This window comes from Eptatretus burgeri, chromosome 9 (assembly GCF_056783735.1).
Source record: "Eptatretus burgeri isolate ZD-2024b chromosome 9, Ebu_testis_v1, whole genome shotgun sequence".
In the NCBI taxonomy this organism is placed as follows: domain Eukaryota; kingdom Metazoa; phylum Chordata; class Myxini; order Myxiniformes; family Myxinidae; genus Eptatretus; species Eptatretus burgeri.
The window spans coordinates 100196936-100224220 of NC_140969.1; the positions used below are offsets into that span (position 1 = coordinate 100196936).

The window sequence follows — 27285 nt, forward strand, 5'->3', positions numbered from 1 at the left end:
TTTACATCTATCAGCTAATGCTAAAAATATAGGTCTCCAGATTCACTTTCATCGGAGGGACGGTGCACTTTCTGATGCAACGGTCCGATGCAGGATACATTCACGTCCAACAAAAATGAAATACGAGCGAGACATTTCACAAGTAAGTGTACTTGCTTCCCTTTGCATTGTCATGTCAGACCAAAGATAAACATATTCCTCGTATAACATTCTGAACACAAGTTGAGACGGCATTTATGCAACGTAGCAAGTGATTTCGCCAACTTACATTTCTCGGGATTCTAGGATCCGCTCAGTGACAATCACCACCTCCCAGACAATGCTTCCTTTCCAATCCTGAAGCTCAACACTATATATACACTGCATATCACATGGCATCTTGAGGGATGAACCCCTGACTTGCACAAGCCATTCCCACTTAAAAAACAGGTAAACACAATGTTAGTCCTGAAAAGCCTCGTGAATTCGGTGTTGCAGATACCAGAGCCAGCCAGCACTGCCACAAACATTACACGATTGTCTGCGATGTGGATTTCCTGTCCCTTTGTCCATCTTGTGCACTGTGGAAAAGTCCAGGATGTGGGCGGTTGTGATCAGCTCAATCCTGGGTGATGAAATATAAAAATGTTAGAAGGTAAATAGTTAAAGGTCAGTTCCTATTGACAGTATGACATTTCAATATGACAAGCTAAAAACACTCGGTTTGTGATTCTTTACCAATGATTGCGAGATTTAATATTTTCGAAAAGATAACAAAAAAAATTGAACTCATAATTCGTTTTGGTTTCTTGTAGGGGGTTTGGAGTTGAGGTGGAACATTGCTCTCACGTTACCGAAGGCTGCTCAGAAATCTCTGCTGGAGTAGAGGGACCTAACCATGACCAGATGTATTCATTGATAGAAACATTGCTATTGTGTATAATATAATGATTATCCTTTATATTCTAAAATGACAGATAGAGATCTCATACATATTTCCAACCATGGTGTACGTCCGTGTCGTCGTCTGTCTCCCGTTTACGGCGGTTACATCCCACGCTGCATTCGAAGAGCACTCGGTGGAGTGCATACCTCCACCACGTAATGCCTGATCCATGAGAACATATCGGGCCCAATACATTTTTGAAATATCATGTTGTGCAGTACGAGATCGTTTTTGGCCCCATCTCTCAATGGTGAATAATCACTTAAAAAATTAAATAATTCTCGTATCCAGATCCGGATTCGGATCTTCACCAAAACCGAAACAATTTGTCCTCGTCACACACCCAACCTGTCCACCAAGTTTCATCCGAATCAGTCAACAAGTTTTTGAGAAATCCTGCACAACAAACAGACAAATAAACAAACGGGTGAAAACGTAACCTCTTTTCCACCTTCGGTGGTGGAGGTAATAATGGTGATGCCAAATTATATTTCGCAACCAGCATATTCGACACTCCTTCTGAACAAATCCAACCTCCGCCATGTCACGGTGTGCGGTTTACGTAGCTCAGAGCTTTGACTCCGAGAGCGCAACACAATTAACCTGTTTATGCAGTCCTTGCAATCATATAAATTGGTAGATTAACTTAAAAACTTTGCCATCCATGGGGACGGCAACTCTTCCTAGTGTATATATATATATATATATATGAAGCAAAAGTCACTATACAGTTGTACAAAACCATCATGCAGTTGCACAAATTTATGGGAAGTTGTTTAAAGGCCTTGTGTATGCAAAAACAAACAAAACAATCCAACCTCCAACATGACATCCCGCATCCTTCGAACAGACAGGATGCTACAGCCTCTTCCTTCTCTTTAGACCTTGAAAAAAATTACAAGCTGGTCAAACACTTGGAATATGTCTATTAATCCTGAAAAATCTCACTCTTTAGGAAAAGGACTGTCTGGCAAACCCCCTCCCATGCCTCAAACTCCCATCAACCTTCTCAACAATCCTCATGAAGAAGATTGGTCATTCAAACTCTGTTCTCACTATCACCAATGACCTTTCTTGGACAAACCACATTTCCAAGTTGGCCTCCAAAGCCAACCGCCGACTGGGCATCTTCCGTTGTGCAAAGTCCTTCGTTGGCACACCTGAACTCTTATTCACCTACCAGGTCTTCATCCGCATCGTGATGGAGTACTTGTCAAATCTTGCTCAGTTTGATGATGTGGAAACCATCGTTTTCAAGATTATTGAAATGTCCCATGCTGAAGCTGAGTATATGAGCCTATATCACAGACAGTTCAGTGGTCTCTTTTTTTTTTTTTCAACCCCATTCTTGTGAAACTCCCAAAATCCAGGATTACTGCTCAGCTCCACACATTTGTTCATCTTTTCTCCCCCCCCCCCCACATGTGGAATCAACTTCCACATTCTCTTCAATCTCATTCTTCCCTCCAAGTCTTCACGACAGCTGTTCACAGACATCTCATATCATACTTCATCCAAAAGCATGATCTTTTCTACACCCATTAACCTCCCCCTCTAAATTTGCCTTCTGTATCCATCTTATCAAGACCCTGCATTTTCCCCTAACCCTCGTCCTTACCCGCATCCTTTGTTTTTCTGTCTCGGTCTATTTTGTCCTTCAACCCTGCTGTTGGTGCGTTTCGCCCTCTTTGTGCCGTTCTTTGTGTACTGTTCAATCCCAATCCGTTCTGTGTTCTAGCTTCATAGGAATTCATAGCCTCAGGGATTTCAAGGTGGAGCAAAGACCAAAAGTATTGTATTGTTACGGATCTGGGGTGCGAGTTTCGCCACGAGGGGAAGCGCTCGAGTTACTCCCGAACAGCCAGTCCTGAGGCCACCGGGCATGGATAACTCTGTGTGCCAGCAGGTGGCTAAGCAACTACAAGTGCCGATTGGTACTGCCAATCCAGCATGGTTGCACTACTTCGCATGATACCTTACGTGTGGACGGCCGTACCAGGGGTGTCTCTCGTCCTCGATGCGTACTCAAGTTAACTCACCGGATCAGGTGCAGCTGAGCGGAGCTGAGAGTATGCACCAGCTAACAAGGGCCGATCGGTGGGGGAAAACTTCCTGGCTAGCTACGTGCAGACTATGCTAGACCAATGGAGGAAAAGAGAGCACAAACTCGGTACATTCACAATGAGAGCAATTTATTTATAAAGGAAGGGCGAGGAAAGGCATGTGGAACAATAAAAGGTTTTATTACAAAAGCAATATGTAAAGCAGGGGAAAACTAGGATTGGGGAGGTGCGGCAAAAGAAAAAATTCAGTTATATTCAAAAGAGAAGACACGGCAGAGCTATTCCAATACTAAACTTCGACAATCTTAATTATGCTCACATGACAGACACCATCAGAAACATACCTGAGGAAAGTAGAAAGCAAGAGAGATGAGAAAAGAACGAGGTGTTTGCGACCTCTCCGTTACCTTGCGCGGTCAACGGACCAATGCAACCCAGTCACTGAGGAGGCGGAAGGGGGGGGGGAGGAAAACTGAGGATGTCTGGGGTGCATGATTGGAGGAGGTGCAATGAGGTGTGCAGTGATTGGCAGATGAGGCAGAGAGGAAGGTGTAAAGATGTGGGTCAGGGGGTTGGAAATAGAGCAAAGAATGTGTGAGACTTAACATGAATGTAAATAATTCTGTTCGTGTAAACGTTTATGGGCTAAGTCGGCGCTTGGTCTGGTGTCTGAATTCCTTGCCCGTCCAGCGCTGCACTTGGTGGACTCCAAGAACAAAGGGCAGGCCAGGTGACAAGAGAAGAGCGGGCAGGCCAGATGAGAGAAGGGCGGGCAAGAGAGCAGAGCTCTCTTTTATACTTTTCCAGCAGCGGAGGTGCTTGAGAGTGGAACAGGTGGAATGATGAGTGCTTCCCCGTGCCCTCATTGGTACGTTGACTCGAACCACTGTGTTGGCCTCGCCCCAGGGAGGATTTCACACTGGAAATGGCCTCATTTGCTCTGAACTCAGTCATATGATGGAGTTTCTAGAATAAATGGGACGAGGGCATCTGGCGGTGCTCTCCGACCAAGAACATGCGCTGGACACCAAATGGGGGCCACAGTTGAGCAGAAGGCTAGGGCTATCCCCACAACATTGAACTGTGCCCAGCACACACTCTTTCCCTGAGAAAGATGCCAGAATGTCGAACCCCAAGTATCTACAAGGATATGGGCCACTTCCTTGCCTCTTGCCGGTCCAGAGGGAGGTGGTGGTCATTGGTGGTGATGGTGGTTGAGCAATGGCAGTGGTTGTGTAGCATAGCGAATGTAATGCAATGAGTTCATGATGGTGATGGCAGTCATCGAGATTGTGGCACGAGGTGTTTGCGACCTCTCTGTTATCTCATTGATAGATATCACATCAATGGTGAGTGTAGGCGAGCATGAGCTGTGGTCCGATGATGTGGGGATTTTTTAGGAAGGTGTTGTGGTGGTTGGAGAAATGTTATGACATTTTGGTTCGAGTACGGCGAAGATCTGAGGTGAAGTGTCGTTGGGTAATGGCGCGAGGTTTGAACGGGAAATGGTGCGTGTATGCTAATTGAAATACCTGTCTGTTGCTGTGGCCTGCACGCGTGCGTGATAGAGGTCGTCGTGTGTGAAGTGAAGTAAAATAGATAAAAAGACCGACCGTAAAGCCCTCACAACGCATTTTGTCCCATCAACCCACAAGACATAAGGGAAGGGCTATCGAAAATGAGTACTAATGAAATAACTGTCTTGGGACTGCTATATGTTGTCTGCCATTGCCTGCTGGGAGCGCCGGGCTTCACAGACCCGCAACAGTAGTGTGCCATGTGGTAGAAGCTGGAAATACAAATCATAATAAAATACAAAACATAAAAGTGGAATTAACTCGTCTGTAGTTCTGGGGGAAATGACCCGACCATATTTCAGGGGGAAATGACCAGTCCGTAGCTCTGGGGAAAATGATCCGTCCGGAGTTCTAGGGGAACTGACCTGCCCGTATTTCTGGTGGAGTTGACCCGTCTGAAGTCTTTGGGGAATGAACCCGTCCATGAAGGCAGGTTTTATGCTCATCTAATTAATCGCGAGAAAGAAAATGTGTTGTAACGTGTGGTTTTAGCACAACGATTTCAAGAAAAATTTTAAAAGATTAATCTGGCATCGTACTTAATTAATAAATACATGGCAGGCAGCTCATAACCAATTGGGTGCGATTCTGATGAAGCCCTCAGCAAAGACATTCAATTACAAAACAAGAGCAAAATAAAAGTTATAACTGATGCAAGGACAGGTCAATGTACATGGAGAGATAAGGATTGGAAGGAAGGTCGGACCGAGGCACGACCATTCCGATGGTAAATCCTCCGTGTGGCCTTGTCCCCAGTAGGGTCGCAGGCGGACGCGGGGGCACGCATCCCGAACGAACTGGAAGAAGCGCAAGTTGGACCAAGACAGACGTGTAATGCCCTCTTTCTCTCAAACAAATATTCGTCAATCTTTACTCTTTTTAGTAACCACGACTACAATGTCGTCTGTGTGACTCGACTCAGCTCTACTGCCGGTGTCGTGGCTCCTTGCTTCTTACATAGTTTACTGGAGGTAAAGAAGTGTGGTACCTCTGCCCAGTACGATCCCTCCACCAAAAAACAGAGACACGTGCGAGCATCTACCTGCAGACCTGGGGGGGATTTAAAGACCGGCTAACAACGTTTAAAGGTGTGGAAAAGCAGGAACAATGGTTTTGTGACCTTTGCGAGACTGCATAATTACATTACCCCACACAAAGACATCATCCCCATGAACATTACTAGTCCTCACTTTATACACGCCACGTTTGTTTGAACAGAGTGAAATGATTCAACTTGAAGTCGACGCTTTGGAAAAATTTTAAATTGGACTAAAACTAAAGTGTGGAACAAGTGTGTCGACAAAGATTTGTTGTGATCGATGATTCCAACTTGACGTTGCGATACGGAAAGTCAACAACGACCATAAAATGATTTGATGTCCCAGATATCAATTTTATCTTCACACAAAGGGGTAACAGAGGATTTGGGAAATATCGAAAGCCAAAACTTTAACTCGCGCACTGTTCGCGAAGGACACCCGTGGGATCTTCATGTGGTCACGATGCAGTGGCCTGCCTGCGAAGCACCAATCCGACAGCTTCGAGTTGGGTCGCGAATCAAACCCCCGACAAGACGGCTCAAAAGGCACGCGCACTATCTGTGCACCATCTGATGAGATATTGCTGACAACGGAGGGATAACTGGAGTTTCAAACTCCCAGATGCTACCCTATAGTCTTGTGCTGCGTACGAACGAACGAACTAGTGCATGATGGCAACCTCTTTTGAAAGGTACGGTCGGATCCTGACTGCCCACAAGCAAGTAACAGCAGACAGGACAGCTGGCTCAACGTCCCCTCTGAAGGATGGAACGGTCATTGATGCAACAGCATGCCTGCGAAGCAACGTCAGGACAGTTAATCATTGGGTCACACATCTAACCCAGGGGAGATTAGCTCAAAGGTGACAACACAACATTTGAGCGATCCTTTCAGCCCACCGATATATGGAGTTGGTCATTCGTGTAAGGATGGCCGTCAACGTGTAAACATGTCAGTAACATGTTTGCACACCTTCTGCCATAAACAAGAAAATCAATACATTAACGACAACATCACAAGGAATTACATCCCATACAAAATACTATTTGCACAACAACCACAAGAAATGTTATTTGAGGATGCAAAGAACAGTAACAAATCACATCCATCACAATGAGGATCTTGCAGGTTTGCTTCCTGGTTTGTCTTCAGCAACCTGCTAAAGTTAGAAAGCTAAAACGGAAAGAGTCGACGATAAATCAACTAAATATAATCGATCAATGGCATTGTGGTTTGGTCGACATTGCAATAGGGCGAGCGACCAATTGCAGCCAAAAGTAGGCCAACAGCATGTGGCAAGGCTGCGGTGAGTCCCACATACAGCCAGTAGGTGAGTGGAGGGGTCGTACCAAAAGGCCAAAACCACAGGCCACGACGGTTTGCATCTCTAATTTGGTGAGAGAGGCCAGAGGTGAGTAACATGACAGGCAGGAAGCCCCAGGAAGGAAGTAGCTCCAGAGAACGCAATGCAATCTCGGATAGAGATACACCGACGAGCACAGCCAAGATGCTGTGAAAAGGAGGCCGTGATGACAGGTTCAGAGCATCCTGTGAGAAAAGAAAAAAAAAATTCACAAAAACAGTGAAATTCTCTGATTGATCAATGTCGTGGTGAAGATGGAACGAAAGGTCCTAAAAATTGCTTGAGGTCCAACAACACTCAACCCTGGTTTAGATAATGATCCCACAATACTCAACCCCGGTTTGGATAATGATCCCACAACACTCATCCCTGGTTTGGATCATGATCCCACAATACTCAATCCTGGTTTAGATAATGATCCCACAACACTCAACCCCGGTTTGGATAATGATCCCATAATACTCATCCCTGGTTTGGATCATGATCCCATAATACTCATCCCTGGTTTGGATCATGATCCCACAATACTCAATCCTGGTTTAGATAATGATCCCACAACACTCAACCCCGGTTTGGATAATGATCCCACAACACTCATCCCTGGTTTGGATCATGATCCCACAATACTCAATCCTGGTTTAGATAATGATCCCACAACACTCATCCCCGGTTTGGATAATGATCCCATAATACTCATCCCTGATTTGGATCATGATCCCACAATACTCAACCCCGGTTTGGATAATGATCCCATAATACTCATCCCTGGTTTAGATAATGATCCCACAACACTCAACCCCGGTTTGGATAATGATCCCACAACACTCATCCCTGGTTTGGATAATGATCCCATAATACTCAACCCCGGTTTGGATAATGATCCCACAACACTCATCCCCGGTTTGGAGAATGATCCCATAACACTCATCCCCGGCTTGGATCATGATCCCACAATACTCATCCCCGGTTTGGATAATGATCCCACAATACTCAACCCCCGGTTTAGATAATGATCCCACAACACTCAACCCCGGTTTGGATAATGATCCCACAACACTCATCCCTGGTTTGGATCATGATCCCACAATACTCAATCCTGGTTTAGATAATGATCCCACAATACTCAACCCCGGTTTGGATAATGATCCCATAATACTCATCCCTGGTTTAGATAATGATCCCACAACACTCAACCCCGGTTTGGATAATGATCCCACAACACTCATCCCTGGTTTGGATAATGATCCCATAATACTCAACGCCGGTTTGGATAATGATCCCATAATACTCATCCCTGGTTTAGATAATGATCCCACAACACTCAACCCCGGTTTGGATAATGATCCCACAACACTCATCCCTGGTTTGGATAATGATCCCACAACACTCATCCCCGGTTTGGATAATGATCCCATAACACTCATCCCCGGCTTGGATCATGATCCCACAATACTCATCCCCGGTTTGGATAATGATCCCACAACACTCAACCCCCGGTTTGGATAATGATCCCACAATACTCATCCCTAGTTTGGATAATGATCCCACAATACTCATCCCTAGTTTGGATAATGATCCCACAATACTCATCCCTAGTTTGGATAATGATCCCACAATACTCATCCCTAGTTTGGATAATGATCCCACAATACTCATCCCTAGTTTGGATAATGATCCCACAATACTCATCCCTAGTTTGGATAATGATCCCACAATACTCATCCCTGTTTTTTTACTAATCTTGATTTAAGAAACAAGTTTACTCTTTGTTGGGTTGTTTAAGAGTTTAAGGCAAATGTGAATGATGTTTCATCTCATGTTGATTCTTGTTTCGTGAGATAAATCAACTGAAAGAAATAATTCTCTTGCAAACAATATCTGAAAATATTACTCCGCGCCCCCCTACTCTTACCTGAAAATATTACTCCTACCTGTATTCGTAACGCTCGATCCATCCGTATTCGTAACGATCGATCCACCCGAATTCGTTACGATCGATCCACCCGTATTCGTTACGCTCAATCCACCCGTATTCGTAACGCTCGTTCTATCCGTATTCGTCACGCTCGATCCATCCGTATTCGTTACGCTCGATCTACCCGTATTCGTAACGCTCGATCTACCCGTATTCGTAACGCTCGATCTACCCGCATTCGTTACGCTCGATCCACCGTATTCGTTACGCTCGATCTACCCGCATTCGTAACGCTCGATCTACCCGTATTCGTAACGCTCAATCTACCCGCATTCATTACGCTCGATCCACCGCATTCGTTACTCTCGATCTACCCGCATTCGTTATGCTCGATCCACCGTATTTGTTACGCTCGATCTCCCCGCATTCGTAACGCTCGATCTCCCCGCATTCGTAACGCTCGATCTACCCGAATTCGTAACGCTCGATCTACCCGAATTCGTTACGCTCGAACCACCCGTAACGTTCGATCCACCCGTATTCGTAACGCTCAATCCACCCGTATTCGTAACGCTCGTTCTATCCGTATTCGTCACGCTCGATCCATCCGTATTCGTTACGCTCGATCTACCCGTATTCGTAACGCTCGATCTACCCGTATTCGTAACGCTCGATCTACCCGCATTCGTTACGCTCGATCCACCGTATTCGTTACGCTCGATCTACCCGCATTCGTAACGCTCGATCTACCCGTATTCGTAACGCTCAATCTACCCGCATTCATTACGCTCGATCCACCGCATTCGTTACTCTCGATCTACCCGCATTCGTTATGCTCGATCCACCGTATTTGTTACGCTCGATCTCCCCGCATTCGTAACGCTCGATCTACCCGAATTCGTAACGCTCGATCTACCCGAATTCGTTACGCTCCAACCACCCGTAACGTTCGATCCACCCGTATTCGTAACGCTCAATCCACCCGTATTCGTAACGCTCGATCCACCCGTATTCGTAACGCTCGATCTACTCGTATTCGTTACGCTCGACCTACCCGCATTCATTACGCTCCATCTACCCGTATTCGTTACGCTCCATCTACCCGTATTCGTTACGCTCCATCTACCCGTATTCGTTACGCTCCATCTACCCGTATTCGTAGCGATCTTGCCGCGAGGAAGTGATCCACGTCGAGCAGCATCCCCAGTGCGGCGGCAAACATCACGTGCCCGGGGCGCTGCCGCCCCGCCAGCGCGAACCACGTGATCCCCGCCACGAGTCCGTGGGTCGCGCTGTCCGCGAGCGCGCGGTGCCAGCTTCGGCGCGGCCCGACCGAGCACAGCGTGTCCCCAGCGAGGCAGATGCAAGCCAGGCACGACGAGGTAACCAGGGCGGACAAGAGGGTCTGCAAGGTCCAGCCATATCCGAGCGATACACCCTGAGCCACTGTGCTCTGTTTGGTAACCTCTCTCCAGCAGGCGATTCTTCCTGGTTTTATTTCGTTCGTTCGTTCATTCATTTATTCATTCGGCAGGTGAGTGCAGTACAGACATTCAAAATGCCAAGCTCTCCCGATTGCTACGGTTCACGGCCTGACGAGGAGGTTCACCGTCCTCCGTGTTTAATATCTCCGAGCAACACGTTTATTGTTGTCCTCACGTTTATTTTTACACTGTCGATAGTGTGCGTGTGACGTCGTGACGTCATCACGTTTACGATCCGCCATCTTGGAGTACAAGCAAATAAAGTGAAACATGTGCACTACCTCATCGTTTACACGGTCACTTATTTTGTTGCGGCAATCGTGGCGGTCGGGAAGATTGGTTGTTGTATCATAGACTGCCACGGCCTATAACTACAACACAAGAGATTTCGACATGGAGGCTTGACTTCGAGTTCAAGGGGATTCAAGAGGGATTTCAAATGACATTCTCACGGTGGTTCCAGAAACGGAAGATTTGTCTTTTCTTGATCGATAAAAATCATGTCAACGAAGTGATGAAACTGAATATAGGCCGATCATCGCCATGACAGACTGGTCGGTGGTCTATCGGTCTTGTACCACCTCCTTTCTGGGCTTGCATCCTCTCCTGCCCCCTCCCCCTCCCCCTGGATCCTCTCCTGCCCCCTCCCCCTCCCCCTGGATCCTCTCCTGCCCCCTCCCCCTCCCCTGGATCCTCTCCTGCCCCCTCCCCCTCCCCTGGATCCTCTCCTGCCCCCTCCCCCTCCCCTGGATCCTCTCCTGCCCCCTCCCCTCCCCCTGGATCCTCTCCTGCCCCCTCCCCTCCCCCTGGATCCTCTCCTGCCCCCTCCCCCTCCCCCTGGATCCTCTCCTGCCCCCTCCCCTCCCCCTGGATCCTCTCCTGCCCCCTCCCCCTCCCCCTGGATCCTCTCCTGCCCCCTCCCCTCCCCCTGGATCCTCTCCTGCCCCCTCCCTTCCCATGGATCCTCTCCTGCCCCCTCCCTTCCCATGGATCCTCTCATGCCCCCCTCCCTTCCCATGGATCCTCTCATGCCCCCCTCCCTTCCCATGGATCCTCTCATGCCCCCCTCCCCTCCCATGGATCCTCTCCTGCCCCCTCCCCTCCCATGGATCCTCTCCTGCCCCCCTCCCCTCCCATGGATCCTCTCCTGCCCCCTCCCCTCCCATGGATCCTCTCCTGCCCCCTCCCCTCCCATGGATCCTCTCCTGCCCCCTCCCCTCCCATGGATCCTCTCCTGCCCCCTCCCCTCCCATGGATCCTCTCCTGCCCCCTCCCCTCCCATGGATCCTCTCCTGCCCCCCTCCCCTCCCATGGATCCTCTCCTGCCCCCTCCCCTCCCATGGATCCTCTCCTGCCCCCCTCCCCTCCCATGGATCCTCTCCTGCCCCCTCCCCTCCCATGGATCCTCTCCTGCCCCCCTCCCCACCCTCTGGATCCTCTCCTGCCCCCTCCCTCTGGATCCTCTCCTGCCCCCCTCCCTCTGGATCCTCTCCTGCTCCCCTCCCTCTGGATCCTCTCTTGCCCCCCTCCCTCTGGATCATCTCCTGCCCCCCTCCCTCTGGATCCTCTCCTGCCCCCTCCCCTCCCTCTGGATCCTCTCCTGCCCCCCTCCCCTCCCATGGATCCTCTCCTGCCCCCTCCCCTCCCATGGATCCTCTCCTGCCCCCTCCCCTCCCATGGATCCTCTCCTGCCCCCTCCCCTCCCCTGGATCCTCTCCTGCCCCCTCCCCTCCCATGGATCCTCTCCTGCCCCCTCCCCTCCCATGGATCCTCTCCTGCCCCCCTCCCCTCCCATGGATCCTCTCCTGCCCCCCTCCCCATCTCTGTCTTGGCCTGCATCTCCGATGTTGATTCCCCCTCTCTGTTGTATCCTGTTCCATTCATTGTACCAGCACGAGGTCTTCCTTGAGACCAGACTTATAAACTGTCCAATTGGTGCTTTGCAAGGCCTCTCAAATTGTGCCCTGTTGGACGCATGTTAAGCCAGGTGTCCTGCTTACTCGCATAAGCATCATGCAAACATGTGTACATTATTAAACATCCCATAGGAGTCTTTTGTGGAGTCGGCGAGTTATCGCCAGGACCCTGAACAAATTAAATTCCTGCCCAAATCTGCTCCCAGTCAAGTCAGACCTGTCCAGCAGGTTAGTTAAAGAATTTCCACCAAAAACTTTTCCAAGCTGACCGCACAAGGTAGGAATAACTGGGGACTACCCATTATGGACAGATCGTGAGAGCAAGCTTGTTCACATCCTTCGCCCTGTATAGACTTTTGCGGAGGGGGGGGGGTGGGCAGGGTTCCCAACAGATCACTGTCCCTCTTGCGGATCAATGTACACAATGCTTGTGATGTTTCAGGACTAAATCCTGCCACGGCACCCAACTCGAGGTCGTCAGCTAGTCCTGGCTCTTCCCACCCAGACCACTCGACCTGTCCTTCTCGACAAGTCCAAAGTCCAAGAAGGGCGATCCTCTCCAACTCAAGTGCTCAGCACAATCCAAGCCCAGCCGCATTCACCTGGTCTTACCTGGTTCCAGAAGGGAGAACACAATTCGACATATCTTAACCTTTAGTGAACAACATGTTTCAACACAATCTCCAAATGGCTCACAAACAGGACAAATTAATTACCCAAGCACAGTGTCCTCAATACAAACAAATTGTACTCAAGTAATGGAGCATCCAGATGGTGTCAAGGCCTGAATCGAGGAGCTGACACCTCGTCCCACCCCCAGAAATGACAAATGTGTCCAATATACCTGTGTCGAATATCTAGCTATATATAAAACACTGAATGGATTTGTGCAATCGTTTTTTTCCCCTTAAAAAGGCCAATCTTTCAACACGACTGTGTGTTCACCACGGTCTATTTTTCAGGATAACAAATAAAATTAAATTAAAAAAAAAACTCGAAAAACGTTTTCATAAGAGTAATTATGTATCTTGTATAAGAAATGGAGAGGGTGACTTGCAACCGGGCATCAATGGCGGTATAGAGAAACTAAAAAAAACAACAAATAAATACAAGGTGCAGGGAGGTGAAATTTGCTGCACGTGATGTGTAACGCATGCAGAGTAAAACAAATAAGCTCATTGACTTATGTAGGATGTCTAACAAATAAAGTAGATATAAACACACCTGACGCCAGGCCGAGGCTTCAGACCTCGTCCCAGAACCTCGTTCAGACCTCGTTCATGATCACAAGGCTGTCCCATCAAAATGAAACGTCCCAGAAGATAAAGAAAATAGTCACATTTGTACATGTATCATTTTAAAAATAACGCTTGTTGCTACAAAACATCACATCTTCCAGATCGATCCAATGTCAATCATTTTTGCATCTCGTCGAAAAACAACTGGGCACAACAATTTGAAAATGGTTCCATATTAATCACCAAGGACATGGGCAATGCAGTGTGAAAATCAATAAATAAACAACAATGTTGATTACTCACATCGATACATATCTAGACAAAGCAAGCATGAACGACACTTCACATCTTCACCTTACCTATTTATAGAACACTTTCAACTGGGATTCCAATTTTTTTGGGAGTGAGAAACATTTCGGTGGTGGCAATGATTCCATTTTCAGCAAGAGAGGGAGAGCAATCAGATTGCAGACTCTCACCAGGACTTGTTTTGTGCATTGCGTAGTTAATAATCGTACGCAATTAATAGACTGTTCTGGCTGGAGTTCCTCAAGGTAGCGTTCTGGGCTCTGTTCTTTTTCTGGTTTTCATCAAGGATCTGTCCAACTCTCTGGAAAATCCTCGTTATCTCTTTGCTGACGACTCCACCCTCTGCCGTACTATCTGTCATCCCTCAGACCGGCATGCAGCAGCTTCTTCGCTCACTGCAGATCTGGATAAAATCACAAACTGGTCCAACATGTGGAACACGTCTTTCAATCCTGACAAATCTCACACTCTCACTATGTCTCTCCAAAAGGACCATTTGGACCCCCCCAATCTACTTTCTCAACAATCTGCTGGAAGAAGTACTTTCATTCAAGCTTCTGTGTATCACTATCTGCCATGATCTTTTCTGGGAAAGCCACATTTCCAACTTGGCCTCCAACCGACTGGGAATCCTCCGTCGTGCAAAGTCTTCTCGGCCCACCTGAGCTCTTGACCACATACAAAGCTTTCATCCGCAGCCTGATGGAGTACTGCTCTCCCCTCTAGGCTTGTGCTCCTGCCTCTCACCTTTCTCGGCTTCACGCTGTGGAAACCAAGGCATTAAGGATCATTGGTATCTCCCACGATGAGGCCGAGTCTTTAGGCCTCTCACTCTCCCACCACAGGCAGGAAGGTCCACCAGCCACCCCCTTCTGGTTCAACGACCAAAATCACGAATTAGTGCTCACCTTCACTCTTTCATTCCTCTTTTTTTCCCCACTTTTGGAATGGCCTTCAAAACAGCTGTTCATCACCACCTCTCATCATCCCCCATCTAAATCCTCGATCTTTTCTACCCCCGTTAATCCACCCCAAACCCACCTCCTTGAAATTCCCTGCTTTCCTTCCTGAAATGTACATCTTGTATACCACGTGGTCCCCGCCCCATCAGTCTCCGTTCCACAGATTTCTTAATGTCTCTGTTCCCCACTGTTTTGTCCTTCCCACTCCCACCCCTCTTTCCTCATCCCCCCCCCCCTGCTGTGCATTGTGTTGGCTCTCATATGAGCCTTGACAATATTGTTACGGATTTCAGAATCCATCTGATGAATGCATCCACACATCCAGGTCCTCAGACAGTTATTTCCTTAAATGCCTGTTCAGATGAGCCCCATCCCCATGTCTCAGGGGATTTTAAATGTGAATAGATCCCCTCTCTTATGGGAAGCTTTTTTTTCTTTACGACAGACATGTTTACACACATTTCTTTCACAAGCACTGACGCCCGTCCTTATTTTTCCGAAGCAACGTTTATGCACATATTTCTTTCGCGAGCGCCGATGCCCGCATTTTTTTGGAGCGCACGGGTGGGCATGGTAACGGTGCGCAAGTGGGGCGGGTGAGCTTGGGGGACTCTGTGCTCGCCGAGACGGGCCACATATATAAAAACGAATTGGAGGTCCGTTCTGAGGAGAAGAAAGCGAGAGAGGAAGCGCACGAGAGCGAGCAAGAAGCGGGTGTAAGCGTGCAAGAAGCGGGTGTAGGTGCGCAAAAGGAGGAGGGAGTAAGCGAGAGAGGAAGCATGCGAGAAGTAAACGAGAAAGAAAGCCAGAGAGGCAGCGTGCAAGCGAGGAAGCGTGTGAGCCCGTGAGTGAGAAAGCGAGGAAGCGTGCGAGCCCACGAGTGAGCAAGTGAGCGTGTGGTGCGTGTGTGGGTGTCTGACCAGCGCCAATGAGACAATTAGTCCTTCCCAGTGCTTGAGCAAGCGAGCGTGTGGGTGTGAGCAGCGCCGCCGAGTGAGGCATGGGTCGGTCACTAACGAGTGAGGCACGGGTCAGTCACCGACGGACCGTGTGGGTCACTGGACGTCACCAGTTTCGTGAAGTGTGAGGAGCTGACTGTGTCGCAGCACCAAGGTCTAAACCCATGACAGACGATCTCGGTGCCCTCCCAGACGTCGACTGGCATTCAAGGCTGTTCAGGAGAGGGTGCACGGCAAGGCTGGGTGCTGGCGATGGACGTGACAAGCACACATACATTTCAGGACGTTTTAACTTCACGGACAACTACTCTCTGGTGAGCGAGACGACTTCTCCCTCCCCCCCCCCCCTGAATGATCTGCTGGGTGCCCTTGTCTGTGCATAGTTGTAAGTCAACCCCCCCCCCCCCGATAAGCATCTGCTCTCTGCCTCTTTCCTGTCATTTTGATTGCTTTTGCCTGAGTAATTATTCATTTCGATTGCTTTGGAATTTATTCATTTATCGCAGAAAATAAAGTTATTTTTATTTATTTATTTTATTATTAATAAATTATTTATTGACCCAACCTGTCCGTGTTTGTCCTTTCCTTCCATTGGTCGAGCATTGTCTGAACCTCGATAGACTGGGAGGTAATTACCACAGATTTGACCAAAAAATCGTCAGCACGCACCAGCGGTTAAAACGCTCGGCCGCCCTAATTAAAATCTAATCGAGGTAACATTGGCGCTTTGCTGAGGGCGTGCTCCCCGCTCAGGAAACCACGTGACCTCGCGTTAAACAGCATAATTAGGCGGTGGACACTGAAACTCGTGGCTAACTGGGTGGCGTTCGTGGTTTTACAACAACCCACCGAACCACAACGTTAATTGTGAGCGGTGGCCCCAGGTCCTGCTTCCGAGGACAACCGGGGATTAATCCCCCTGAGTGACAAGCTGGTGTCTCGGTACCCGTGGCCGCAACAATATATACAAAAAAAAAATATATATATATATATATATATATATATATATATAAATAAATAAAAGAGACATACTTACGTTCCAATGGTACGTAATTAAGAGACGTACTAACATACTAATGTGATGCAATTAATAGACGTACTCATGTTTCAATCATGTGTAATTAATAGACATACTTGCGTTCCAACGGAATGTAATTGGTACTTATGAAATCTGTCATTGCGACCTTTCCCAATGAACTTTAAAAACAAAAGGCTTCTAGCTTTTGATTGGTGAACCAATGTGGCAACCCAATATGCAAATTGTTAAACTTTCAAGTCAAACAGATGAAAATTGATGATTTTGTGACATTGACCTTTTAACCTCAAAAATAAAAGCCTTCCAGCTCTTGCCTCGCTCGACCAGGTGTTTGAGGTTCGTGTAAAATCGGTGTAGAATTTCAACCTAGAGGCAACTGACATACAGACAGAGAATAAGAAAACAGAGCAGACCAACCTACATAATGGATTTGTGAATGTTAGAATTTACAAGCAACAAACAAACGGACCCAAATGCAATACAATCGCCTCGAGCGACGGTAATGAGTCCATCAAAGACTAGCCTCGATTTTCATGTTTTAATGGAAAAATGCACACATTACATCGCCTCCATTTTATATCAGTAAAAACGTATGCAGGACTGACCTCCCAAAATACACAAGCAAGAGGATAACCAAGTAGATATTGTACAAAAGGCCAACATCACCGTATCCACAGATAATGGAGACGAGGTTTTGGAAGCAAAAATTATTTGTTGACCAAAAATTGCCGTCGTGGTTCTGTACACAATCAGTGGATTTTGTGATCCGTTTTATCAATGTCGAGGTGTGGTCAAAACTTCCTGCTCGTTTGCCTCACAAAAGAGGCCTGTATTAAATGCCAAATGGAATATTTTATAATGTTTGCTGTTGAAGAGTTTCTTTCAAAAGTTTGGCTTGAAGTGGACATTTTGTAAATTAAGCAAATTAAAATCCCAAATTACGAAATGAACTTTTATTGTCTAAATTATATAACGATCGTGACTGCCGGAGAGTTTAGGCACGGCTTGTGGGTGAGCAGAGAACTGAGGCAGGATGAAGGGTTAGTGGTGGTGACACCTTCTACATTCAGTCTTCAGTCATCTCCAGCACTGACTCGCTTAGGCAAAGGTCCCAGTAATGCTCCACGCCGTGCTTTCGGAAATGCTCACGCGCCAGACTCTCCGTGGGGCACTGCTTGAACTTTATCTCCTTAAAACTCCTTTCCTTTGCCGTGCCCTGAACAATGACAAATAGCGCAGACAATGGAGACAACAGTCCACAGCAACAAACAAATCCTGCATGAATGTCTTGCAAGTTGACTATAAACAGGATGCAGGGGGAATAACAAGTTATCTGCAGTTAGTTTGTGTCGATATTGTCACCTATGGTAAATTAGAGAGCAGAGCTAGGGCCAAAACGAACCCATAGGATTCAGGAAGGAAGCTCAGCGTATTTCAAAACAAGATCTTTTCCCTATCCACACAAAATTATCAATGCAAGCAAACAAACTGTCGTGATCTATTGTTTCACAGCAAAAGTGAAGCATCATGTGCCAAGATAAATCAATCAATCGCAAACAGCAGTTGCCATTGTTATTACACCAATGCAACCGCAACGGTCATTCTTCTCGCAAGGCGAGACGCTTTGCTTTCATCAAAATTAAGTGACTCGTAACAAATGTTTCTACCGCAGTTGGCTAATGGCGTTTATCCATTTATTGCTACTGTATATGAAACCAAAAACTCAAAACTCTGGATTGGAGATGCAAGTCAAATTAAAGATGCAAATTGTATGAACAGATGTGAGGTTCTCAACACTGTGATGAACAAAGCTTTACTCACCTCCCAAACAAGAACACATTTGTTGCGTTTTCTAATGGACTCTTCTCCTGTGATGGTACTCCCTGAGAAAGAGAAGGAAGAAAAATATGATGAGTTTGACAGTTGTTTAAACCTTCAGTTCGTGATGTGGATGAGCAAAAGTTCGATGCATGACCCTGCACAAATAGGAATAGAATAATTGAACTTGAGTAACAAGGTAACCGAGCAAATCGATGATGATGATTAAAATAAATAATAATAATAATAATAATCTTACTATAAATCACTGTCTGTGTCTGTTCCCAGGTACCGCAAAAATGGCTGAACTGATGGCAACCACTTTTTGGGGTGTATAATCCTGGGACCCCTTGGAGTAAAATCGGCATAAATATAATAACATGACACCTTTGACGGCTCCAGAAGGGAGCGGTTGATTCTAGTAAAAATAATAATAGATATCAGTGAAGCAAACTTACCTTTAAGCTGTCTCGCCTGGGTTTCAATCCTGACCCAGCTATAAACTGTCACCCCTGTGTTTCACAGGCAGGGTGATCATCAATGCGTGTGCCGAACCTCAGATGGACATGAAACTGGGTGTCCCGTCTGCCGGCATTAGTTGGACGTTAAAGATCCTACGGTGTCCTTGGCGAAGAATTGGAGAGCCATCGCCGCCACCCTGAACAAAATCCAAAACTAATTCCCTTGCCTTATTCGAACGTCATTCCTGGCCAACGGTTCGTGAAAGACTTGGACCAAGCTTTCCATTTCCAATCCGACAAGAACGTGGGAATAGTTGTGGCCATTAAAGAAGAATAATAAATAATAGTTACGGGAGTCGCATTGGTCAATCGGCCCATACACACCAAGCTGGCTCGAAGGCCTAATCATACCTTTACGTAGCTCAACCTGGTTCGTCCTAAGTTGATCAAGCGACACACCGGATTCCTACTCCGATAGAACCACTCAAAATGGCGACTGAGTGGTTCATCACGCACGATGGGGGAGGGGTTTGAACTTGAATGCTAACCATCATGCCAAATCTGTCCTTTATATAGGACGAATAAACCGTAATCTTTTACTCTCGTGCGGAGTCGAAAAACTCAAGCGAGACCCAGTTAATTCATGCGTGTATTTAAGAATATGACGAGAGGGAGAACAGGGAGCATACAAACACTTTTATATAAAAAAACATATTTACAATTCTGTAATACGAGCCCCTGGTTTCGTATGGACAGAAGACCCAAGCATGAACTAATCTTCAAAGAGCCCTCAAGTACACCACAGTCGATGGACCAGGAGAAGGATAAAATGGAAATACGAAGTTACGGCCTGCATCTACGGCAACCGTGAGGTTCTTTTAGTCAACGGCTCAACAGCCCGGTTAGGTCAGTCTCGCAGGCCAGCCCTCACCGCCGCACGCACTGGGCCTGACTACCACTGAACCAAACTGGGGACACCTCTCCTGGACTCCGGCAACCAGACAGAGAACCCCCACCATGCAGGCACGGGCCTTATATGGGCACCATAATCACCCCACCATGTTTGCCTCACACAGATTGGTTGCCACTCATGGTGAAATCCCATACCCATGCTTCTCAGCCCAGTACAGGTGCACCAAAACATGTGCCTCAGCTGGCCTACAGGTCCAATATTCCCCAAAAGGAAATAAAAGACAGATTACAAAGGAAAGACCATGAAAAAAAATGGGTTTTAAAGGAGGAGGTTTTCGACAAACAATCGGGAGGGAAGGCGACAGGTTTCGATACAAATATCAATGTTATAATCCCTTATTACAATTAAAATTACCTCACTCTTATGCCAATACATGTACTAAGGCAATAACTATTTCTAAGCTACACACCGTTAACCCCCAGAAGCCATTTCCACAACAATATCATAATCATCATTCTGTTTCTCCAAATCAGTCTCCATTAAGTCAATCACCTTCGCTTTTTGTACTCGTTTCCTCAATCCACTTTATTCGATGCATCATCAAACGCCGGAATTTCTTCTGAGCCTTTTGACCTGCGCAGTGTGTGAAGACCAGCACGAGATCAAAAGAGGTTCAAATATTGCACAAAAAAAACAAACAAACAAACAATTAGCACGACCAGAGGTAACATTGAACCCACAAGATTGTGGCAGATAGGGTTAAGCCAAGGAAGGTTTACACAAGTTTTAACTTTCCAGCAATCCATTGACACACCTTCACAGTCGGCATATTGATCAGATGGACGGTGCGACTCAGATGGAGGTTGAAGTGATAATCAAGGGAGCAAAACAATACCATGACATCCTGAGTAATTAATACTAATTATATATTACCTACATAACCGAGCTGATGGAGACATTCCTGCAGTCCTCAAATTCTTCTTTTCTTTTAATGTACCATTGTGTCAGAGAGAGTCGGTGATGCTAAAGCAGCTTCCTGAGCAAAGGTTATTTTAAACTGGGTGGTTTGCCATTGCCTTCCCAGTAGTTAGGGCAGGAATTTGGCCATGGTGCCGGCGATAGCTCGCCTTCTAATTGCAAAGGATATGGCAGGATCTTTAACGTCCACCAACTAATGGCAGCAGATGAGACTCCCGTTTAGCGTCCATCCGAGGGACGGCACACATTGATGAATCACCCTGCCTGTAAAAGACTGAGATGACAGTTTTTAGCTGGGTTGGGATTCAAAACCATGCAAGACGGTTTGGAGGTGAGTTTGCGTATCTCGAGGTCAGTGGTTCCCAACCTTTCAATAAACGGACCACCATCTTGGTGTCTATATTTTGCTTATCTGGAATGTAAATTCCAGATAAGGCAATGTCTACGTGCACCGTCAGTCTGTCCGTCCCCTTTTTCGACTTCTTCGGCCAAACCGCTGGCCTGTTCCGGCTCAAAATTTTTCAGCAACGTTCCTCTCCTAACTAGTAACAGGAATTGCAAAGCTCATTCCGGTCACATGACTTGAAGTTGGTCAAAATGACTGACTTGGTAAATTTGTTCAAAAATTTTCTCCAAACCCACCAGTCAGAATGCTACCAAATTTGGGTGACAACATTAAGGACAGGGTCCTGATGTTAAATTGCGGAGGCCATGTTGATCACGTGACCGACTCGAAGTGTGTCAAAATGGCGGTCACGCAAATTCCTTCCAAAATCTTCTTCTCCAGACCCACCTGTCAGAATGCGAACACATTTGGGTTGCAGCATTATGGTAAGGTAGGGATGTTAATTATATTGTGGAAGTCATGCGGATCATGTGACCGGAAGTGTGCCTCCCTCTCTATCGAGTGCAGCCTGTGGCTGCTGGTTGCATCATTGGTTGGGACACGGCTATGCCGCTGATGCAGTGTCCCCCTTAACAGTACACTGGTGCTCATTTTGCCAACCTCGGAAGGATGACAGGCTGAGTCAACCTCCTGGTGTATTAATTCGGCAGCCCAACAGGGCTTAAACTCAGGACCCTCGGATCCCAAGCCGCCACCCAAACCACTAAGCAAACACCAGGCTGGAAGTGTGTCAAAATGGTGGATTTTATGAAATTTTTGGAAAAAAATCACTTAAATTCCTTCAAAAATCTTCTGATTGGTGGGTTGGGTGACCCACCAGTCAGAAATCTACCAAATTTGAGTGACAACATTAGGCGAGGGCCCAGATAAGCTACAGGTTCAGTGGTCCTATTTTTATTTTTTCCCCTACGGACTACTTACCCCTCTTTTTGCACAACATTTTAAAACTCATTTTTATGCAACTATACCAGACTAACATTCAACTTTAGTTTGCAGTGGTGATGTCATGCACGAGCGTTTGTGTGTAGTCTGTCAAAAAGCAGACCCTTCTAAATGTGTTCACGTTAGTGTTTCAAAATGATAACAGTATGATACTTCACAATTGTGATATTATTACTATACATTTTAAATGATAGAAGAACATGAAGAGAGAGTAAAGTATGACTATAACTTACCCAACTTATTGAGACCCCTGAGCTGAAATCTTCCCGACCAGTTCATCAGTGAGAGGAGAAATTGTAGATAGATAGACACGCATGTCATGTTCTGGCTGGAGCTGAGATCTGTATTTTGTTTTTAAGGCTGTTTAGCAAGAGAATCCAGCTTCACAAACACAAGTTGTTGCAAATGGAAGCAATATTTTTATTGCTTCACCTGACAGTTCTTCATCATCCTTTTCAGCTGAGAAACAAAAGGCCATGAGAGATTGCTCTCTGAATTTTACCTTCAGGCTGCAATCACATGACAAATCCACCAGCTGATCTTGGACTCTGCAGCTAAGGTTTGTGTTTGAAATGACATCTTTGAAGAATGGTGCACAGATCCACTGCCACATGTTTTCTGAAATGTCTCTGAAGTCGGTCCTAAATTTATTTTCAAGGCATTAAGGTGAGCAGTCAAAACTGCTTTGATGCTGAGCAATCAAATCACAGAATTACTGAGAAATTCTGTGAACAGAAACATTCCAGTAATTCCATTTTCCAAGTGAGTTCACCACACACTGAATTTCTTGCTAAATCCCATCACTGTCGCGAAGCATCAAAGTGTTCGTATTGTTACGGTTGTGGGGGTAGATTTTGGAATTTAATAAGGAATTATGCATTGTATAGAGTTGCTTGGTCCGTGGATGTGTAGGAGGCATCTCGATGCAACGAAGTAGGGAACCTGTGAGCTTAAGTCTTACGTGGTGTCATCACACGAGGGGGTGGTGTCGTGTTAATTAGCTCGGGTTTAAGAATAAGCTTCCCCAGTAAGTAATCACCCCTCTATGATTTTTCCCTATGGATTTATATTTCAAGATCGGCAATAAAGGTGGGGAACATGTCCCTTAAACAAGCAAATGTGCCAAGGAGGCAGAAAGCCCCACCTTCAAAGGGTGACACAACAGGCAAAGTCACGCCCCTGAAGAATGATTGATGGGCGTGACGTCAGAAGCTATCCGAGCAGGCAGAAGCCCCGCCTTCCCAGATTTTGTGCGAGCAGGACACGCCCCGGAGGCAGAGGATATAGGCGTGATCGAGAGGAAGGTCAGGTTGGCGCATTTTGAGAGGCATTGGACTCAGTTGGACGGCACATTTTGGAGCCATGATCAGAGGAAACTGGCGATCACCCAAATTCCTTCCAAAATCTTCTTCTCGAGACCCAGTAGGGTTGCGGATTTTGGAGAGGCGAGAACGGAGGGTGAGCGCACGCCGAGGACGACCCTTGTATTCGTGTCGAGACAATTTGGCTTGCGTGGTGATGCAAGACGCTGGCCTTTGGCTATTGGTTGGGTCGGTGAGGACGATCAGCACATGAAGCTGTTACATTGGGTCTCTGAGCTTTGGTGTGGAATGTCATTCGTGGATTGCCTGGCATGCGTTTGTCCTGCTACGAGAAGCACCATTTTGTACGTATATGCATGTGCTGGTGGAGGCCCCTTGATTTCAGGTTCCGGAAAGACCAGCTCTGGGCCAAGCTAAGAACAAGAATAGTTGAAAGAAAGGGTTTTCTTTTTATTTTGTTTCCCCGTTGTCTGTACTTGAGTGAGAGGCACCTCGACTTCAGGCTTAATTTACTTTATCATCATTAGCTTTTTCATTATTGTCCTTTGTAAGTATTTGCTTATTTTCATTCAATGTATTCCTTTTAAGAGGCTTTATCTGTGTATTTGTAGTGAGATTCGAGTAGAAAGCCCCCTTGTGCTGTCTTGGTGCAGCACTCCTCCTCCATTGCGCCCTGCCCCTCCTGCACGCGTTATCTCCGAGAATCAACGTGTCCGCCTCTTATTAATAAGGAACTGCTCAGCCATTCCGGGGCTGGCGGTGTTAACCGCCCTTCACCACAAATTGGATCAGGGGTTAACCTGCGCCGGCCACCCCTGCGGCAGTATCTTTGCCTTGTAGTGAAAGGCTGAGATCATTCAGAAGGTTAAATATATCAGCTAAATATGCAAGTTTAGCAAGAAAGAGTTGGTCTTTGAATCAGCTTGCATGGCTGTAGCTTACGTTTGTCAAGAATTCCTCCAGTTCCATGTGCAGCTCAAATACTCGTTGCAAGACTCGTCCACGTGATAGTCAGCGGATATCGCAAATAAAGCAGAAATTGAGCTAAACCAGCAATGCCTGTGGATTCATAGAGTTGAATGGCGAATCTCTTACCTCAAAGATGTCGAACAAGTTGCTCTTCTTTATCGAGTGACATGTCTTGAATGTGACGACAAACTATTATATGAAATTGGAACAGAGGCAAGTGTTTATTTTTATTTTTTACTGCTCCAAAGCCAAATAAACATTTACACACGTCCCTCACACACAGGGCATTGCAACATCTTTCCCAACTGTGTGGGGTTTTTTCACTTTGCAATCCTCAGGAAAATCAGGAAAGGTGCTTTCAAACCACTATTAAGTTGTTTTGTCGATAAATGAGGGTGAAATTTTGTCGGTTTAAGCGCTTCGTTTGACAATACCTCCTGACAAATAACACACTGTGGCTCGGATCCAGTAAATGTAAATCCCGATGCTAATATTCTGGATTATATTTCTGACACTGAGGCTTTCTTTTCTTTGAAGGTGGCTGATGAGATTCCCCGCTTCCAGTTGCAGGCCCAGGCTGGTTGTGGCTACCACTCGCTTGGAAAAAAAAAAATCTCTCCACTTTGCAATGTACTGTGCTCACTGCTCACAGAGTCAAACCAGTTGTGATTATATTTTTTGAAATACGAAGACAAGTTAGGTGGGATGCAATACCAAAGTAGAAAATGATTATACAGTGTACACTGTACAGGGTGTGACGCAACGCTGTGGCGGGCTGCGATTATATGCCATTGTAGAACACGGATGAAAAGTTAATATATGTATCCGTTTCGGTTAAGAATGCTCTGTTTAGAATTGCATCAAAAGCGAGAAAATGTCGGAGTACTGTACAAATGTATAAAAAGATGACGGAAGTCGAGGAGGTAAATTGAACGACCTGCTTTTATCGAGTAAACATGGACAACCTGAAAGACAACTTTTATTTGGGAGAAACTTGCAGACCGCCTGCCATTTACTAGCAGATGACCACAAGTGGTCCGTGGACCACAGGTTGGGAACCAATTGCTCTCGGTCATCACGTCAGTCCAGTTCTCAAATTAGGGGGTTAAAAAAAACCAAAAACATCAAGTTATGCAATGTTAAAAAAAAGTAGCTCACATGTTCTAAAAAAAATCTAAACATTACCTGTGAATGATTTTTTTTACTGGTAACTCTCAATAAGACCAAAATGTATTTTTTTTTAACCGCATGGCCTTGCTTACGTACCTCCTTCCACGACCACAACATTGACGTCCTTGTGAAGCACCACCGCACCAGTCAGGTATAACTGGTTAACATTGGCTTCAATCTTGAATTTCTTTGAGGGGTTTGTGAGATCAACGATTCTAGAAAAGCAATTAAAAGCATAAATCCTTCAATGTATCGGAAAGGGAAACAGAGATCCTTTGTTAAATAACAGTTACGTTTGAGATTCTCCTGTACTCTGGTGCCTGTCCTGACTCCAATGAGCAATTAAACATGTTGGTGAACACATGTACCTGCTCTGCTTCAATACTCTGATGCCGATGAGCCGACCATGGAGCTTTATCATCCCTTAGCTTTCCTAGTTGCTTCTCAACGTCCTCAACCACCTGGATCTCCTCCAAAAAGCCATTCCTCACCCTCCCCCCTGCCCCACCACGACCAAAGAGATGGATTATCTCAGCTATTGGTAATCCCCCTGAATGTGTTTGCGTAAATGTTGAAGCAAAAATTCTACCCTCGTTAATCCACCCCAAACCCACCTCCTTCAAATTCCCTGCTTTCCTTCCTGAAAGTCCCTGTAGTGTCCACCTTTTACACCCCATGTTCCCTGCCCCACCCCTCTCCCGACCACAGATCTCCTAATGTCTCTGTTCCCCACTGTTTTGTCCTTCCCTCTCCCGTCCCTCGTCTCATTACCCTACCCCCCTTGCTGTGCGTTGTGCATTTGCTCTCATACGAGCCACGACAAGGTATACAAACAAAAAAAATCCTGGACCAAATATCGAAAAGCTCTCCCCTTTACCACATGCTCTTCTGAATTATTCATGAACCCTTCTCTTTTGCTCTTCCATCAAAACAGGAGCCCGGAAAAAGAAAAGAAAAAACATCCATCGAGTATTTTCATCTCTGATCTCCATCCACACAGAAAAAAAAAAAAATTAATGTTTGTGAATTATTCTTTGCCAGAAAAGCTACAATTTGAAAACGAGACACAATTTGACGTCGCTCTGTTTCTCGATATGCATTCACTCACATCAAGTCTTTGCATTCTCCAACTTTGACCTCAATATCTGATCTATACATATGCATCATGGTACACGTACTTAGCTTAGCTCAAATCCCTGCTTCAATAACATTTTTTTACCTGACATGACCTCTTGATGCTAACATCTAATCAGTTGATCTTTACGTCATCATAATACTTGTACGAAGTTTCATTTAAATCCCTGCAGTTGTTCTCAAGCATCACATTTTTTCCTCACCTAACCTCTGACCTCTTGACCCCCCAAATCTAATCAGTTCATCTTTACATCATTGTACATACTTGTACCAAGTTTGACTTGGATCCCTTCAGCCATTCTTAAGTTATCGCAGCAACAAAAAAGCTTCCACGGAAGCATGGACGGACAACCCGAAAACATAATGCCATTGGTGACTTCGTCAG

At 46.1% G+C, this 27285-nt stretch overlaps 3 protein-coding genes and 1 long non-coding RNA gene across 8 annotated transcripts in view; 1 reads left to right on the forward strand and 3 right to left on the reverse strand.

The window, feature by feature from the left end:
• LOC147020741 (interleukin-27 subunit beta-like) overlaps window positions 1–510 on the reverse strand; it is a 38463-nt gene extending 37953 nt beyond the window's left edge. The window contains exon 1 of one of the 2 annotated variants that reach the window (XM_085896352.1): window positions 269–510. Coding sequence is in view for 1 of the 2 variants with exons in the window: in XM_085896351.1 (XP_085752477.1) it covers window positions 269–378 (110 nt within the window). In the remaining variant the exon portion in view is untranslated. The remainder of the gene's footprint in view (window positions 1–268) is intronic. The other variant, XM_085896351.1, reaches the window with a different exon arrangement.
• TMEM267 (transmembrane protein 267) lies at window positions 468–10935 on the reverse strand. Of its 3 annotated transcripts, XM_085896353.1 has the most exons (4): window positions 10034–10935; window positions 6955–7153; window positions 1744–1809; window positions 473–604 (listed from the first exon to the last, which is right to left on the reverse strand). In XM_085896353.1, the coding sequence occupies exons 1-3, from the start codon at window positions 10400–10402 to the stop codon at window positions 1784–1786; spliced, it is 594 nt and encodes a 197-aa protein (XP_085752479.1). In that variant the 5' UTR covers window positions 10403–10935; the 3' UTR covers window positions 473–604; window positions 1744–1783. The 3 variants fall into 3 exon arrangements, with proteins under 3 accessions (XP_085752480.1, XP_085752479.1, XP_085752481.1); XM_085896354.1 differs by lacking the exon at window positions 1744–1809 and having other exon boundaries at window positions 468–604; window positions 10034–10934; XM_085896355.1 differs by lacking the exons at window positions 473–604; window positions 1744–1809; window positions 10034–10935 and adding an exon at window positions 8900–10020 and having other exon boundaries at window positions 3101–7153.
• On the forward strand, window positions 10135–26129 carry LOC147020743 (uncharacterized). Its single transcript, XR_015061945.1, has 3 exons — window positions 10135–10265; window positions 22765–22864; window positions 25134–26129. It is a non-coding gene; the product is annotated as an uncharacterized LOC147020743 (long non-coding RNA).
• PRPF3 (pre-mRNA processing factor 3) overlaps window positions 17312–27285 on the reverse strand; it is a 42841-nt gene continuing 32867 nt past the window's right edge. For both annotated transcript variants that reach the window (XM_085896337.1, XM_085896338.1), the window contains 4 exons: window positions 25863–25981; window positions 20532–20612; window positions 18609–18670; window positions 17312–18003 (listed from right to left, as the gene is read on the reverse strand). In XM_085896337.1, coding sequence (XP_085752463.1) covers window positions 17854–18003; window positions 18609–18670; window positions 20532–20612; window positions 25863–25981 — 412 coding nt within the window. In that variant the 3' untranslated portion in view covers window positions 17312–17853. The remainder of the gene's footprint in view (window positions 18004–18608; window positions 18671–20531; window positions 20613–25862; window positions 25982–27285) is intronic.

Excerpts from the sequence above, each read along its gene's own strand:
- TMEM267 (XM_085896353.1), bottom strand. The coding sequence starts at position 10,402 with ATGAATGAACGAACGAACGAAATAAAACCAGGAAGAATCGCCTGCTGG. Across the intron at positions 7,154-10,033 it reads CAAGATCGCTACGAATACGG|GATGCTCTGAACCTGTCATC; the intron begins GTAGATGGAGCG and ends CTTTTCTCACAG. Across the intron at positions 1,810-6,954 it reads CCTGTGGTTTTGGCCTTTTG|GTCTAAAGAGAAGGAAGAGG; the intron begins GTACGACCCCTC and ends ATTTTTTTCAAG.